Source organism: Ochotona princeps, chromosome 18, assembly GCF_030435755.1.
Source record: "Ochotona princeps isolate mOchPri1 chromosome 18, mOchPri1.hap1, whole genome shotgun sequence".
NCBI lineage: Eukaryota > Metazoa > Chordata > Mammalia > Lagomorpha > Ochotonidae > Ochotona > Ochotona princeps.
Window position 1 is genome coordinate 13,144,872 of NC_080849.1, and position 13,559 is coordinate 13,158,430.

General features: G+C 51.1%; 1 protein-coding gene across 1 annotated transcript in view; it reads left to right on the forward strand.

Moving 5' to 3' along the window:
• The window catches only part of ALPK2 (alpha kinase 2), a 97,321-nt gene that overhangs the window by 64,783 nt on the left and 18,979 nt on the right, over positions 1–13,559 (forward strand). The window contains exons 5-10 of the mRNA XM_058676766.1: positions 160–3,475; positions 6,022–6,169; positions 9,779–9,906; positions 9,994–10,029; positions 10,670–10,944; positions 12,168–12,256. Coding sequence (XP_058532749.1) covers positions 160–3,475; positions 6,022–6,169; positions 9,779–9,906; positions 9,994–10,029; positions 10,670–10,944; positions 12,168–12,256 — 3,992 coding nt within the window. The remainder of the gene's footprint in view (positions 1–159; positions 3,476–6,021; positions 6,170–9,778; positions 9,907–9,993; positions 10,030–10,669; positions 10,945–12,167; positions 12,257–13,559) is intronic.

Below are 13,559 nucleotides of genomic sequence, written 5' to 3' on the forward strand. Positions count from 1 at the left end.
GGAGAGCACCCAGGGTTTCATGCCCAGATCTCAGACACTTCAGCCCCTCTTGCACGTACTCTCCTTATCACCAAGGATTTATGCGCCAGGGCTCGCGGCTGTGTCCTGCCCTGGGCTCTCCCTGAACAGCTGTATTTATACCACTTTTCATTTTCCCAGGTGCAAATGCGGGACCTGCTCGGGGAGAGAGCCCCTCTCAGCCGGACGCTAGCTTCCTCAGTGCCTGATGGAGAGGAGGTGCCACGCTCTGGAACCTCAGCGAATGCCCTCCGCAACACAGATGGGGTCCACAAGGGGAACACTCCATTGGCCCAAGTCCTGGAGGGAGAAAGCTGCGTTCGGAGCCCACAGCAGGAAGCAAGACACAACAGAGAAGGCTATGCATCCAGAGGCTCCTGGAAAGACCTAGAACATGTACTGAGTGTTTCAGAAGTCAGTGAAGGAGGCGTGTCTCCAAGTATACTCTCAGATCCCCTCCCTTCAGCCTCCAGTGCTGACCCCAGAGGACACAGGTTTCTCTCTGCTGCTTCCCCAGAAGCCACGGACACTGCCCTCACCTTGGAAACGGAGTGCCCTGGGTCAGTGGAAGGAGCAACGTGCGGGACAGAGTGTCCTGCAGCTGGTGACCGGGGAACATGCTGTGACACCACGGCTTCTCCTGCTGGAGCCCTGGACGATAAATATTTGCCTCAAGAAATTTGCTCCATGGACTCAGAGCTGGCAGAAGGTCAAGGCACAGTGTCTGATTTATGTCCTCCTGATGACAGGACACTAGGTGTTCTTTTTCAAGGCCAAGTTTCTGAGCCTCTGCAGGCTCCATGCACAGCGTCCCCTGTACTTGTCAGCACCTTCACCTGGACCCTCTCCCGCGAGAACAGTGAGGCTGACACAGAGGACAACCTAGGCACAGTGGAAAAGTCCATTTCTGCCTTGGCCCACGCAGTGCAGGCTGCCCAGGACGAGCTGAGCCCCAGCAACTGGCAAGGCTTTGACAAAATGCAGCCCCTTCCTTCTGAGGATATCTCTTGGATGCAGTTTGAAGAAGGGGGTGACAAGAGCCCTAGCGGTAATGTCCAGGCCCCACCAGCCAGTCACAGCTCATGCATGGAGCATCCTCAGGAGATGCCATCAACATTACCAGCTAAGGCCAAGGGCCATCCCCCAACTGCAGTGGCTGCCACCAAACGCCACGTGGCCAAATACTGTGCTATGTCCATCGCTGAGAACAGCCATGCACACGGGGCCCAGAAGACCCCACTTGAGGATGCAGACGAACGCACTGCCCATCCACCTTCCCATGGACAGGCGGGGCTTGCTGCACAGTGTCTCACAAATGCACTGACACTAGAACAGTCTTGCAGGGTGGCCAGTGTCCCTGGAGTTCCGGGGCATGTGCCTCAGCTCCCAGAGGGAGCAGGTGCCTGTAGCCATGCCCCTCTTCACACTGACGGCCAGTCTGGAGAAAAGCACCAAACTGCGGCCACAGCAGACAACGGGCGGCTTGAAGACAAGTTCCAAGAAAGAGGAAGTGAAACAAAATGGAGACATGAACAGGACAGTGTGCCCCCACCAGGCTCCCTCTCTGTAGATGACTTCCAAGGAGCTCCGCCCACCATGTCTGTTGCCCAGGAGGAAACGCCCATGATGCGCTTGGACTACTCTCCCGCGAACTCCAGGGGAGAAGGCTGGCAGAGCCCGGGCCTGGGGACCAGCGGCTCCGGAGCCACAGAAGCCACTCTGAAGGCACCCAGCAGTCAGGCCCTGAGTACCATACCCTCTCTCGCTGATATTCTCCTGGAGCTACCTGGGGGGGCTGGCCTGGCAGGCTGGGAGGCAGGCAGAAAGCTCAAGATCATAACCCTAGAGGCCCCTCTGTCAGAGAGCTGGCCGCCAAGAGAAGTGGCCAATTCTGAACACCCAGAGTTGGATGTCAGTCCCCAGATTGCCGACCAGAGCCAGGCTGTAGCTCATGCTGCAGGGGCCAGTGTTGCCATGTCTGAACTTGACCCCTCTGCAACTGCAGCAGTGGCTCACCGTCCCCAGGATGTGTCTTCAGTTCTGGCCAATAACAGAGATCCGCACAGAGGTGAAGGACCGGCTGGCAGCACACAGTGGGGCAGGCTCCCTTCGAGCCAACCCCGACTGCTGGAGTCCTCCGTGGACCCTGTAGACAACAGGGAAGTATGCATCCAAGCTTTGCTATCGGAGGTGCCTGAAACTGGGGCAAAGCAGCATGTTAGCCACGTGAGTCAGGACCTAGAAGAAACCCAACTCAGGCTTGCGCGCTCTGCTGTCTCATTCCAACGGCTGCTGAGCTGCCCAGGCATTCTGGAATCTTCTGTAGACCCCATGGATGTCTCCACAGTGCTGGAGCATGCCAGGACAGAAGGACCCAAGCCTTCTGAAGCCACACAGGGAGCCGTGGGACAGGAGAGTAAATGGAACGAAGGAAACTTGGGCCAGAGGGTGGAGGTCCAACCTGCTCTTCTAAAAGTTCCACATCTCCAGGAAGGCAAGGAAATCATTCCGAGTGAAACCAGCCCCAGCCGAGACCAAGAAAACAGTGAGAGATGGGATGAGCACAAAGAGGCAGGTGCACAAGTCCCACCTGCCGCTGGGCAGGCCCCACATCCTGATGAAGGCAGAGCAAGAATTCCCCAGGGAAGCAGTGTAGGCCCAACGGAAAAAGGCAGTGATGGAAGCCTTAGGGATGCAGAACACAGCAAAGTGGATGGCTTAGACTGTGCTTGCCCAGCCTTGCCTCTGTCCAGCTGCCCTGCAGTAATGCCAGAGACACACACCCTCCCAGGGCAAAAGCACGACAGCCCTGGAAATGACATAGCTGGGCCCCAAAGCCATCAGTGTGCATTTTCTGACTGGAAAGAAAGAGGAATCATTGAGAAGCAGGGTGAGAAAGATGTGCCCTCGCCTAGTGACTTTACGCAGTCATTCTGCACTTTGTCTCCGGAAAAAAACATCACGCGCCTTTCCCTAAGCTGTAACATTGAAGAACTGAAAGCAGGGCAGCTTCAGAGTGGAGACAGCAACCCCCCAAGCTCAGCCAGCTCCCCGGCAATGACCTTGGCATTGGTTCCCAGGGAGTTTCCATGTGAGTCGGAGAAAGCCCTTCAGTGTCCACAGGCCCCAAGTGTCAAGGACTGCAGCCCGGGCAGGGAGAGCGAGTCCATCCATGTGGCAGCACTACCTGGCAAGGTACCAGCAGTCCCGCCAGCAGGGCCCAGGTCAGAGGAGGACAAGAAGCTGCAGGAACCCCCCAGAAGTGGACATTTAACTGAAGGAGTTAAGAAGAAAATTCTGTCCCGGGTGGCAACCCTGCGGCTGAGATTGGAAGAGAAAGAAAACGTTAGAAAGACCTCAAGCTTTCTTAAAATGGCCCCTAAGCCTGAAACACTGTTATCACACACAGAGGAGAAAAAACACCCCAGAATACCACCTGGCAGCAGGGAAGGGAGAGGTGAGGCTCTGTTACTTGGTTCAAGTTTGACAAGAGCAGGTGTCTTCTTGAGCTCCTTTGCAATTAAGGGGGTGTCCACTAGGGGGCACTGGTGCTATGGATTTGGTCAAGTGGGTTGCCTCCGTGGGCTGCCTTGCCAAGCAGCAGGCTGGCACAGGGAAAGGGGGTCTGTTCATTCACAGGCAGCCTGCCCACCCCATGGAGATGGAAGAAGACCCACCCTGAAAGCTGTCTGGGTGGGAGTCCCTTTAATCAAGGAAGTGTGATGATGGTGCTTTTCTGTTCAATTATCCTTTTCTAAAAAAATTTTAAAAACCTATTTAAGAGAGAAATAGAAGCCCCAATCAATACAGTTAATTAGTATAGTCAAATAGACCACATCAAAGCAGGATCTACAGAAAGACATATTTCAGTACAATTTGGGAATCTCCTGTAAAGTGGCTTAATGAAACCTTGGTCTCTCTTTCCAGCTTGAGTACAAATGAGTTTCAGCTCACCCTCACTGCTGTGAGCAGAACGCCCGCCAGGTTTCAGACCCTCAAAAGCCCCAATCCCCCCAACTCCGTGTGCCCTGCCTAGAGAACTGTTTCAGGCCCAGATTCTATTCCACGGCCTAGGTTTAGCCCTATGACTCTAGAACTCTCCTCTAGCCCCATGCCATCTTGTAGAAGTGAGGAGAAAAGCCACAGTGGCCCAGTGTGCTGGGAAATGAGCTGCAGCCCCACGTAATTGGCGTCAGTGGAAGAAAGGAACAGAGACAGAAGGGACTGTCCAAGTAGCCTCTGCAGCCAGACATGTCACTTCAGCTATAGCCCAGTGTCCCTCGGTGCTAACAGATGCCCTGAGAGGGGTCCAGGATGGGGAGACCCTGGTGAGGCAAGTGCCCTGGATGGCAGCCAGTCACAGACATCCCTGGGCCAGCCCAACCCACGGGGACGGGAGGTGGAGCTCACAGGCCCACATGGAGGAAGCTCCAAGTTGGTGGTTTCGAGCCCAGATTAGGACCCTGATTACTTGATCTCTGCCCATGACTGGGTGACCTCCTAGCCTATGGGTGCTGCCTTCCCCAGAGGAGCACCATGGAGCACCATGTTACGTCCTTCCCCAGATGATGATTCTAGAAGAAATGAAGCAAACACTAAGTGACTGCAGCTGCCGTCTGACCGGACAGGAGCTAGTGGGGCCAAGTACACTGATGTGGTTTGGCACCAATGAGCACTCGGAATGGTTTCTGTCTCGATTATGCTCTTGGCTCCCATGATGTTGTTAGTCTCGGCTTCCATGGGGCCGAAGGATTTGTTCCCCAACCAGCCCAGTCACTGCCTGGGTGGGGAATTCACTTTTACATTGCATGCTGGTGACAAGGAGAGCTTCACACATGACTGTTTCACTAGAGTGGGATCTGAGACGAGTGTTGACTGTTGGCGTGGCTGTGCTTGGGTTTGATAAACACCAACCTGACACTTCCCAGTAATTCACACCTGTTCAAACTTGCTCTCTTGGAGGAGTTGTCCATCTTCAATCTTATTCCAGTGTCTGTGCTGCCCCCCAGTGGCTGCCCATGCTAATCGCACAATTGCCTAGTTAGTCAGCTATTGAGCAGTTTAAGAAGGAACAATTCAAAGTCGGCCCAAGCTGGGAGCTTACTTATTTCTCTCGTTTCCATTCCTCATTCCTTACTTCTCCCATTTCATTCAAATAGGCAGACATCATTCTGATGCCCTGGGCTGACTTCAACAAAGACAACTGGCGTGGGGGAGGGGCAGGGAGGCCAGGGCATGCTTGGATTATTTCGCCAAGAGATGAGTTGCCTTGGACATTTGGAGGGTTTAATCAGTTACCTGGCTAATTCCCAGCTCCAGTTTTGACCTGGACCATCTGGCCATTGTTTCCAAGCATCTTTATTTGGCCAAGGTCCTGTAGAATAGATGTTCTTAATCCCCATCCCATTCTACCACCTGGTTTTTAATTTTTTATTGGAAAGGCGGATATAAAGAGAGGAAGACCTTCCATCCAATGGTTCACTCCCCAGGCAGCCGCAACGGCTGGAGCTGAGCTAATCTAAAGGCAGGAGACAGGAGCTCTTCCGGGTCTCCCATGTGGGTGTGGGGTCCCGAGGCTTTGGGCCGTTCTTGACTGCTTTCCCAGGCCACAAGCAGGGAACTGGATGGGAAGTGGGGCCGCCGGGATTAGAACCGGCGCCGATACGGGATCCTGGCACGTGCAAGGTGAGGATTTTAACCACTACGCTATCGCGCTGGGCCGCCACCACCTGCTTTTTAAAAGACCCCCTCAAGTTCTCATTCACTTTGAGAGATCTCACCTCGGAAGCTCTGAGTAAGCAAGAGAGTGTGTTTCCTGTTCGGGCGATGTGTTTTCCTTCTGTTGATCCTGAAAGCGGCCGTGTCTGCACTCGGGTCCTGAACACTTTGTCTGAGTTGGGGGTAACCCGGACCACTCTCCTCTCCACACTGCTGCTGTGAGAATGAAGGGAACTGTCCCGGAAGACACCTGCCCACCCTGACCTGCCAATTTCTTGCTTCTAGCTCCGGTGTTACTGAGAAAGATTCAAGCTGAGATGTTCCCTAGCCACTCTGGAAATGTCAAATTAAGCTGCCAGTTTGCAGAAATCCATGAAGATTCTACCATCTGGTGGACCAAAGATTCAAAGCCAATCACCCAAATCCAAAGAAGGTTTGATCCTGGGCTCTGGTTGCTTTCCACGGTTGTTGCTTGCTAAACAGAAGGCTCAATGACAGGAAGTAAGGAGGAAAGTTGAAGCAGAGGTCCCATGCCCAGAGTACGCCAGAGTTAGGGAAGGCAGTGGGTGGATTTTTACTCCAGCTCCGCCACCACTTGGTCCTGGGTCTACATTTTTCTTTTTTAAAAATCAGCAATCTATGAGGTTACAGAAAAATAACAGCCATTGAGACAAGCAGTCATCTCCATGGTGTCAAAAAGAGGAGGGGGGGGTCCATTTCTAGGTATTGGAAGAGAGGAGTGGGAGGAGACAGGTGGGAGTGAGAATAGGAATACCCGCAGGGGAATAAACGTGACCAGGTACTTCCAAAGGCCCTCCTGGTGGCAGAGGTTTCAGGCAAGTGGATGAGCTCTGGGGTCACTCTGACCATTCTGGAAACAAGCTACCCAAATCCACAGCACAACGCCAAGAACCCTAGATGCTACAGGGGTGGCGGCAGTTCATCTCATTGAGCGTGGGCCAGAGGGTGTTTCCACCTGCTTTCTCTTGCCACAAGTAGAGTGAGAAAATCTGAGAGTTTCTGCTTAATTAACAAAAAATGTGACCGTGGAGCACATGCTGTAGAGTCTCATTTGTACTAACATCACTCCGGGAGATCGAACTGGCTTGTGATCCATATAATAATCACTTTGCCTAAAATTTCACCATTGCCCTGCCTGTCTTAGATCGGGTTTAAAAGTAGTTACAATGGACAAAGAAATGGTTTGATTTTTAAATCAAGAGGTTCCCTAGAGCTTTATTTTAAAAGTGCTAATTACACATTTGAAGCTGACAGCCAAAAAGAATGAGCCAGTGTTGTTTGTACTTTTTCAATGGAACCATTAGTCCTGTTGTACATATTTCTCAGAATTGACTTTTGACTCGTCCGAGTTCCTTTTCCAGTTGAGGTAGGCTTACAAATACCAGACCGCGTGTCATTAGTAAGCCTCCTGTTCACTGAGGACACACACTGCCCTATCTCTTGCTGGCAACAGTACCTGTCTTAGTTGAGCATGTTCCTTCCTCCCAGCACTCAGCAATACTTGGGGCTCAGAGCTCTTGTGCATTGCAAAAGGACTCAGATTGCATCAGACGAGTTTTTAAGTGTCGTCAATTTTGCTCACTCCTAATTCCAGTTGCGTGTGTTTTTTTAAAAATTTCATATGTGCCTCCATGAAATATCTCATTGCCTTGCCAAAGGGTTGAAGCCTGTGCTCCTGTAAGGACACAATCCTTTGGTGAGCCTGTTCAACAGTGGCATTCAGAGGACTTAACAATTCTCATCCTACCCCAAGATTTTGCTACTTTCCTTAAGGTTAAGGTTTGGAGATGAGTTTTCAGAACATTTGCTCATGGCTCGGGCAAGATTAAAAGATTCTAGGGAAGCCAGGAGGGAAGCCACTCTCCAGTGCACACTTGGGCTTTGATGCTTTCTTGGTACCCACGCACCTGCTCTTGAGCACCTCGGGCTTTTGATGATACAGCTGGACGTGTGGATGTCTTGGCATACGGGTCACATCATTCCCATGGCACAGGTTCCCATTGGATGGCCGCAGGAAGGACAGTGCAGGGACCCTCTCAACCTAGCCTGTGGGGGTGTTCAGTGGGGTTACCCGTTCTCCTCACCCGAGAGCCTTAGGCCTGGGAATGGGTACTGAGAAGTCCCCAGGGTCTACACTCTTCTCTCTGTAGCCCATTTCATCCTGGGCAGAGTTACTCTGTTCAGTTGGTTGTCACATCTGTCCCTTCAGCGATTGCTCCTCCACTCATATTCAGCCATTTTGCTCGCTGAGGCCAAAGGATCAGTCCCTTGTAGGATGACAGATCCTGGAACTGAGCTTACTTCTCCTGGTTAGAAAGGTGCGAGACGACTCCTTTGCAATTCTTACAGTTACGTTAGCATCTTCTGTGCATTCCTTTTTGTTGCCCCCTGGGAGTGAACACAGAGCAGTCACACAGCAGGCATGGTGGGGCTTCCTGGGACTTGCAAAGAGAGAGTTTTCTTCACGGACAGAGTCCACCAGCATACCTGCTTCCCATACTCCCACCTGTAACCACTCACCCACCTGCAGCTCTGGCTAATTCTAGCACTGAGTCTGAGTCACACCTCACAGGCAGCTCGGGGGGATCCAGTTCTCTGTGACTTTGCAGATGGGGGGTCAGGAGGGGAATCCGAGCCCTGCTGAGTCCTAAGGAGGAAGTTCGGGTGGGAGTGGTGACACGAGCAGAAAAGAGGTCTCCGTGGATGTGACACAGTGCTGGAGAATTTCTCAGTTAGGAGGACAGTGTTCACAGCACAGTTCTTCCGGCTTGGCTCTCAGCTGGGCAGGTGGACCTGGACTGGCCATCTCACCAACAGGGCTACTGTGCTGCCCTGCAGGGCCCTGGAGACACACACACCCTACCAGCCTCTGTGTCTCTCTCAGCATTTGACTACCCTGCCAGGAAACCTTCCCCATCAACGGAGGAAGTCTTATGGTGTAGGGCCTTTTTTTTTTTTTTTTTTAGCACTAGCATGTTCTGTAAAAGGTATGTTAAACCACAGAATCCAAATCTATTTTAAAAAATCAATAGCAAATGCTTTTGTTAACATGCAACCAAAACAAACTTGAGATAGGTAGGGTTTTATTTGTTAGGCTATGGAAGGAACCCAAAATGAAATGCACCCTCACACAGGCACACACAATCTTGAAGAATGTCTAAACAAAGCTCATAGCGTAGAACAATAAAGATTCATTTATGCTTCATTTTTTGCTGTAAAGTATGGTGGGTTTTGTTTTGTTTTGAGACTTGGGAATTAAGACTGTAAATCTAACACCATTCAGATTATCCTAGACTTGAGGTCAGGAACCAGTTTACTTGGGGACGCAACTTAAATAAGGTCAAGATCATTTGCTTAAATCTTCCCATGTTCCTGTTTCCTCAGCGGCAGAATAGACATAGTAGCTGAACTTCTCTCATTAGACTTGGAATAGCACAATGGGCACATCTTAGGTACTCAAAACACAAAAGTTGTCATTGTCATCATCACCACCACCAGCACTAGTAGTATTTCCAGAACAGTGTCTGTCTGGAACTTACTAATACTGGGTGGGTAGATGGCTAGATGATGGTATCCCTTAGGTAAGCCACCACCGCAAGGGCCGCAGTGATTGGCTGTTGTGGAGAGCAAAGAGCTTCCTCCTCCATTCCTCCTTTGAGGTCAAGCTTGGCTCTGGAGATCTTCAAGCACAGGACACGAGGATTAGTGACAGAACTGAGGTAAAGTCCAAGCAGGTGCATGAATGGCAGTTCCTAGAGTTTACAACTCCAACTCTTTGCTTGACTGCTGGCAGTCAAACCTCCCGCATGTCTGTGTGGACTCAGTGTGGACTCATCTCACAATTTGGAGGTGTGGAACCAGAATGAATAAATTCCCCCCAAATACACACATGACTCAGCAGCTCATCTTGAGCCTGCTGGGTGGCTGAATTCCTGAGGGCAGGACATTTGTTTCTTTTTCCTGAACCGTGATTACAAAATGCAACTTCTAGGCCATGACACGCCCATGTCCCTTGTTACAGCGCTGGGGACAACTCCACGGTCTCCCTGGCCATTGTTCAAGCCAGCCAGAAGGACCAGGGCCTCTATGGCTGCAGCATCGAGAACAGCCGTGGAAAAGCAGCAGCTGAGTTCAACCTCACGGCAGCAGGTAAACGTTAGCTCCCAGAAAGCCCACGGGCTCCCTCAGCTCTGAATGGGCTTGTGTGCTTAAACCGCTCTCTGCTTTGTCTTCTAGTTCTCAAGCAGCTGTCAAGTCACCAGAACACTAAAGGTAAGCCCGTCTGGGTTGGCCCGATCACAGTGAGGGGTTCCCCTGAATGTATGCAAGAGCCCATGGTGTAAAAGGTATATAGTCGAGTCCCCCAGCCTCTTCCCACCCAGACGAGCTGCTGGAAGGACTGTAGGAGTGAATGGCACTCCATGAGTTCCTCTGGGGTGATGAGTGGGATCATCGTGCCTATGACCACTTCGTGCAACTGCTGGCACTCACACAACAGCTGTGGCTTCTTTCATTTTCTTCCAGGGGGACTAGCTGAGCCAATTCTCAAAGAAAGCAGGTGTCAGGAAAATAATTCCGCTTGTTTGCATCCTTATGAAAATGAACGTGGGGGCAGGGGGTGTGTTGAACTTTGTTTTGGCACCTGTGGGTGCTTGCTGCTCCAGAAGCCAGCCAGTTTGATGGGATTCATGAAATCACTGCCCATCCCTACCTGGGAGTACACTGGGAAATATTTAAGAGCTTGAGTGGAGAAAAGGGGGAGGTTCTGGTTTGTGGAGTTTTCCATTTTCCGTGGTGCAAATCCTCACAGCACAATGCTACCTGTCAGCCTTGTCCTGGTTGTCTGGACCTGGGCAAGCCAATGAGTGGGAGCGACCACATTCCATTCAACCAGAGCTGTGCCCTCTTGCAGGCTGTGAAGAGATTGAATTCAGCCAGCTCCTCTTCAAGGAAGACTTCCTCAGCGACAGCTACTTTGGGGGCCGCCTGCGTGGCCAGATCGCCACAGAGGAGCTGCACTTCGGGGAAGGCGTGCACCGCAAAGCTTTCCGCAGCACTGTCATGCGGGGCCTCACGCCCGTCTTCCAGCCAGGCCATGCTTGTGTGCTCAAGGTACACAATGCCATTGCCTACGGGACCAGAAACAATGCAGAGCTCATCCAGAAGAACTACCGGCTCGCAGCCCAGGTGGGTCCACCTGCTCAGAGGCATCTCAGAGCAAAGTTGGGCTCAGGATGGATGGAGGCCATGTCTCCCAGGCAGTCTCCTGCATCTCCATTTCAGGCAGAATTTCTTGGCCTCATGGCGGCAGCAAGGCCGGGAGATGCTCCACTGTTCTGCCCTGAGATGTGATTACCTAGGGAGGCCCCCGAGCTCTCTGGGTGCCAGGATTCCCCATGACAAATGAAAACAGCCCTAGCTTCCAGAGGGTTTGCTTTGGTTTGGTTTATGAAAGGGAAGTGGAGAGAGGAATAAGACACCAGTCTTATTTCTTAAATTCCTACACTTGCTACAAGGTTGTCCTATACACTAGCAGAAGAGGCATCCCCGCATGAACAGCCAAGTTCACTTCTCTGCCATTGACTCACAGAGCTCCTAAGGTGAGGGGATGGGGACAGCTTTAGCTTCTCTCCCTCCCTCCTCCACCTGCATCTTGATCCTTGTGTGACACTCTTTGCTGCAGCACCAGGTAGGTGTTCAGGCAAGCTGGGTCTAGCTCTTCCACAAACAGGGGGCTCTCCTACCATGGCTACTGTAAAGTAACAGGTCAAACTCACATTTCACATAGTTCTTCCGGGTGCTATGAAGCTCTGGTCAGTCCCAATACCACTGGTATTTGTGAGATTAGTCCTTCTTCCCCACAGGTAGATTTTGCCAACCAACAAGCCTTTCTTCTCTGGATCTGACTCTTGCTTCTCTAACCTTGAGGGTTCCTCTGTCTCCAGTATGACCCAGTCATGGAATAACACACCAGCATTCAGACACTCCAGAAGGGCAAGCCAAGGTGTTCCCCATTTACTACCCAGATTACACCTGAGAAAAGCCATCACAGAGGGAGGTCGCACAGGGAACCTGTGACCCTGAGAGTCACGTGATGTCATACTCAGGGCCTGTCTGCTTAGCTCAGGCGTCAACATCAGCCTTGCTGGTTCTAGAACTTTGTTGTTCAGGGATAGCTGTCCCCAGAGACCTCTTGGCATTTGCCTGGTCAGTTCCTTCATGTCTCAGAGCTCCTCTGCAAGTGGCCCACTCCAGGTTGTCACCACGGTTCCTTCCACAAACCCAAGACATGGGTTTGGGAATCTACTGGCTTCACCTGTCTTGGGAACCATTTTGGTTAGCCTTCCTGTGCAGCACTGTGCCTGAACTCGTTCTCCTCACTTGAATTTCTCTGTGTTTGGACACTGTAGGAATGCTATGTTCAAAACACGGCCAGACACTATGCCAAGATCTATGCTGCGGAAGCACAGCCGCTGGAGGGCTTTGGAGAAGTGCCTGAGTAAGTGTGTTGACCCTGCTCTCTATCTGTAGCCTTACTTGCCAGGGATGAAAGGGTAGTAGGGCCAGAAGGACAGGAGTTGTTTGTGTCTATAAGCTCCACAAGGGCCTGTGTGGTTGCTCTCCTGTTCTTGCTGGGTTTCCAGAGGCATACTTAGAGGAACTGGCTAACTATTCTTTAAACAAAGAGATACAGTTGTGGAGTATGGGCTCTGTGTATGTAGAATGGATAGATTGAAGGATGGATAAAGTCATTCACTGAATGTACCCACCATGTTGGATGGAAAATAAAGTATACCTACTCCCATAGTTATTATATCATCTGTACAGTAAGAAAGCACAGAGAACAAGAGATTGCCATGTGTGATGACAATAGGATGCAGCAATATGTCCCCAGGAAGAGCAAATGGGATGATGTGGCACACAGGAACACACTACCCACCTCCTGAAATCCCACAAAGATAAATCACAGCCGTGACTTCTATCCATTCACTGCCTAAATGTATATTGGCCTCAGTGAACTGGAAGGCTCCTGTGTTTACTGGCCTGTTCATCTGGTTGAGTTACAGCTGTTTCTTTATGTGACAAGTGAAAGGGCTGTGCCAGCACGGTTAGGACATTTCAGACACAGCAGCAGGTATGGGTAAAAACGGGAAGAGGAAAGAGGTAGGGGTTCTTGTCTCTTTGAATCCCATTAACTCTCAAAATGGGTGGCATGTTGGGCACATCATGTAGAAAAGCTAATCCGTTCTGCTCTGCACCTCAAAATGCTTAGCACACTTAGTGAGTACACAGGTATTTCTCAGCAAGTTCAAGGAAGATTCAAATTGTCCAATGAGAAACACAATGGTTTTCTCTATAACTCAGTGGAGACGGACACTTTCCTGAGTCAAGGTTCTGAGCTGTAAGAATGCATGCGTCTCCTTCCTATCAAATCTCTGCCTTTGGTCCCCTGCTCAAGCTCTTCCCTAGCAAAGAGAAGACTGTCCCACTACCTCATCACCCAGCACCCACTGACAGGCACAGATCCAAGCTTTGGGTAGCTTGACTGTCTGCTATTTTGAGCATTTTCTGATTGAAATAATACAAAGTCATGAACATAAGGGTTGATCTCAGGACTTAGACTGTCCCTGAGGGCCACAGGGGCTGATGGGTGAGGGACCTCAGCATCACAGAAGGGTAAGAGCATCACAAAAGATAGACTGGGACAGTTTCTGGCTGAAACACCTTTTCCCTCTTGACCGCAGCGACATGGTGAGCAAAGGAATGGTAAAAGTATATGGAGGAGACTGTTGCTCAGAGGG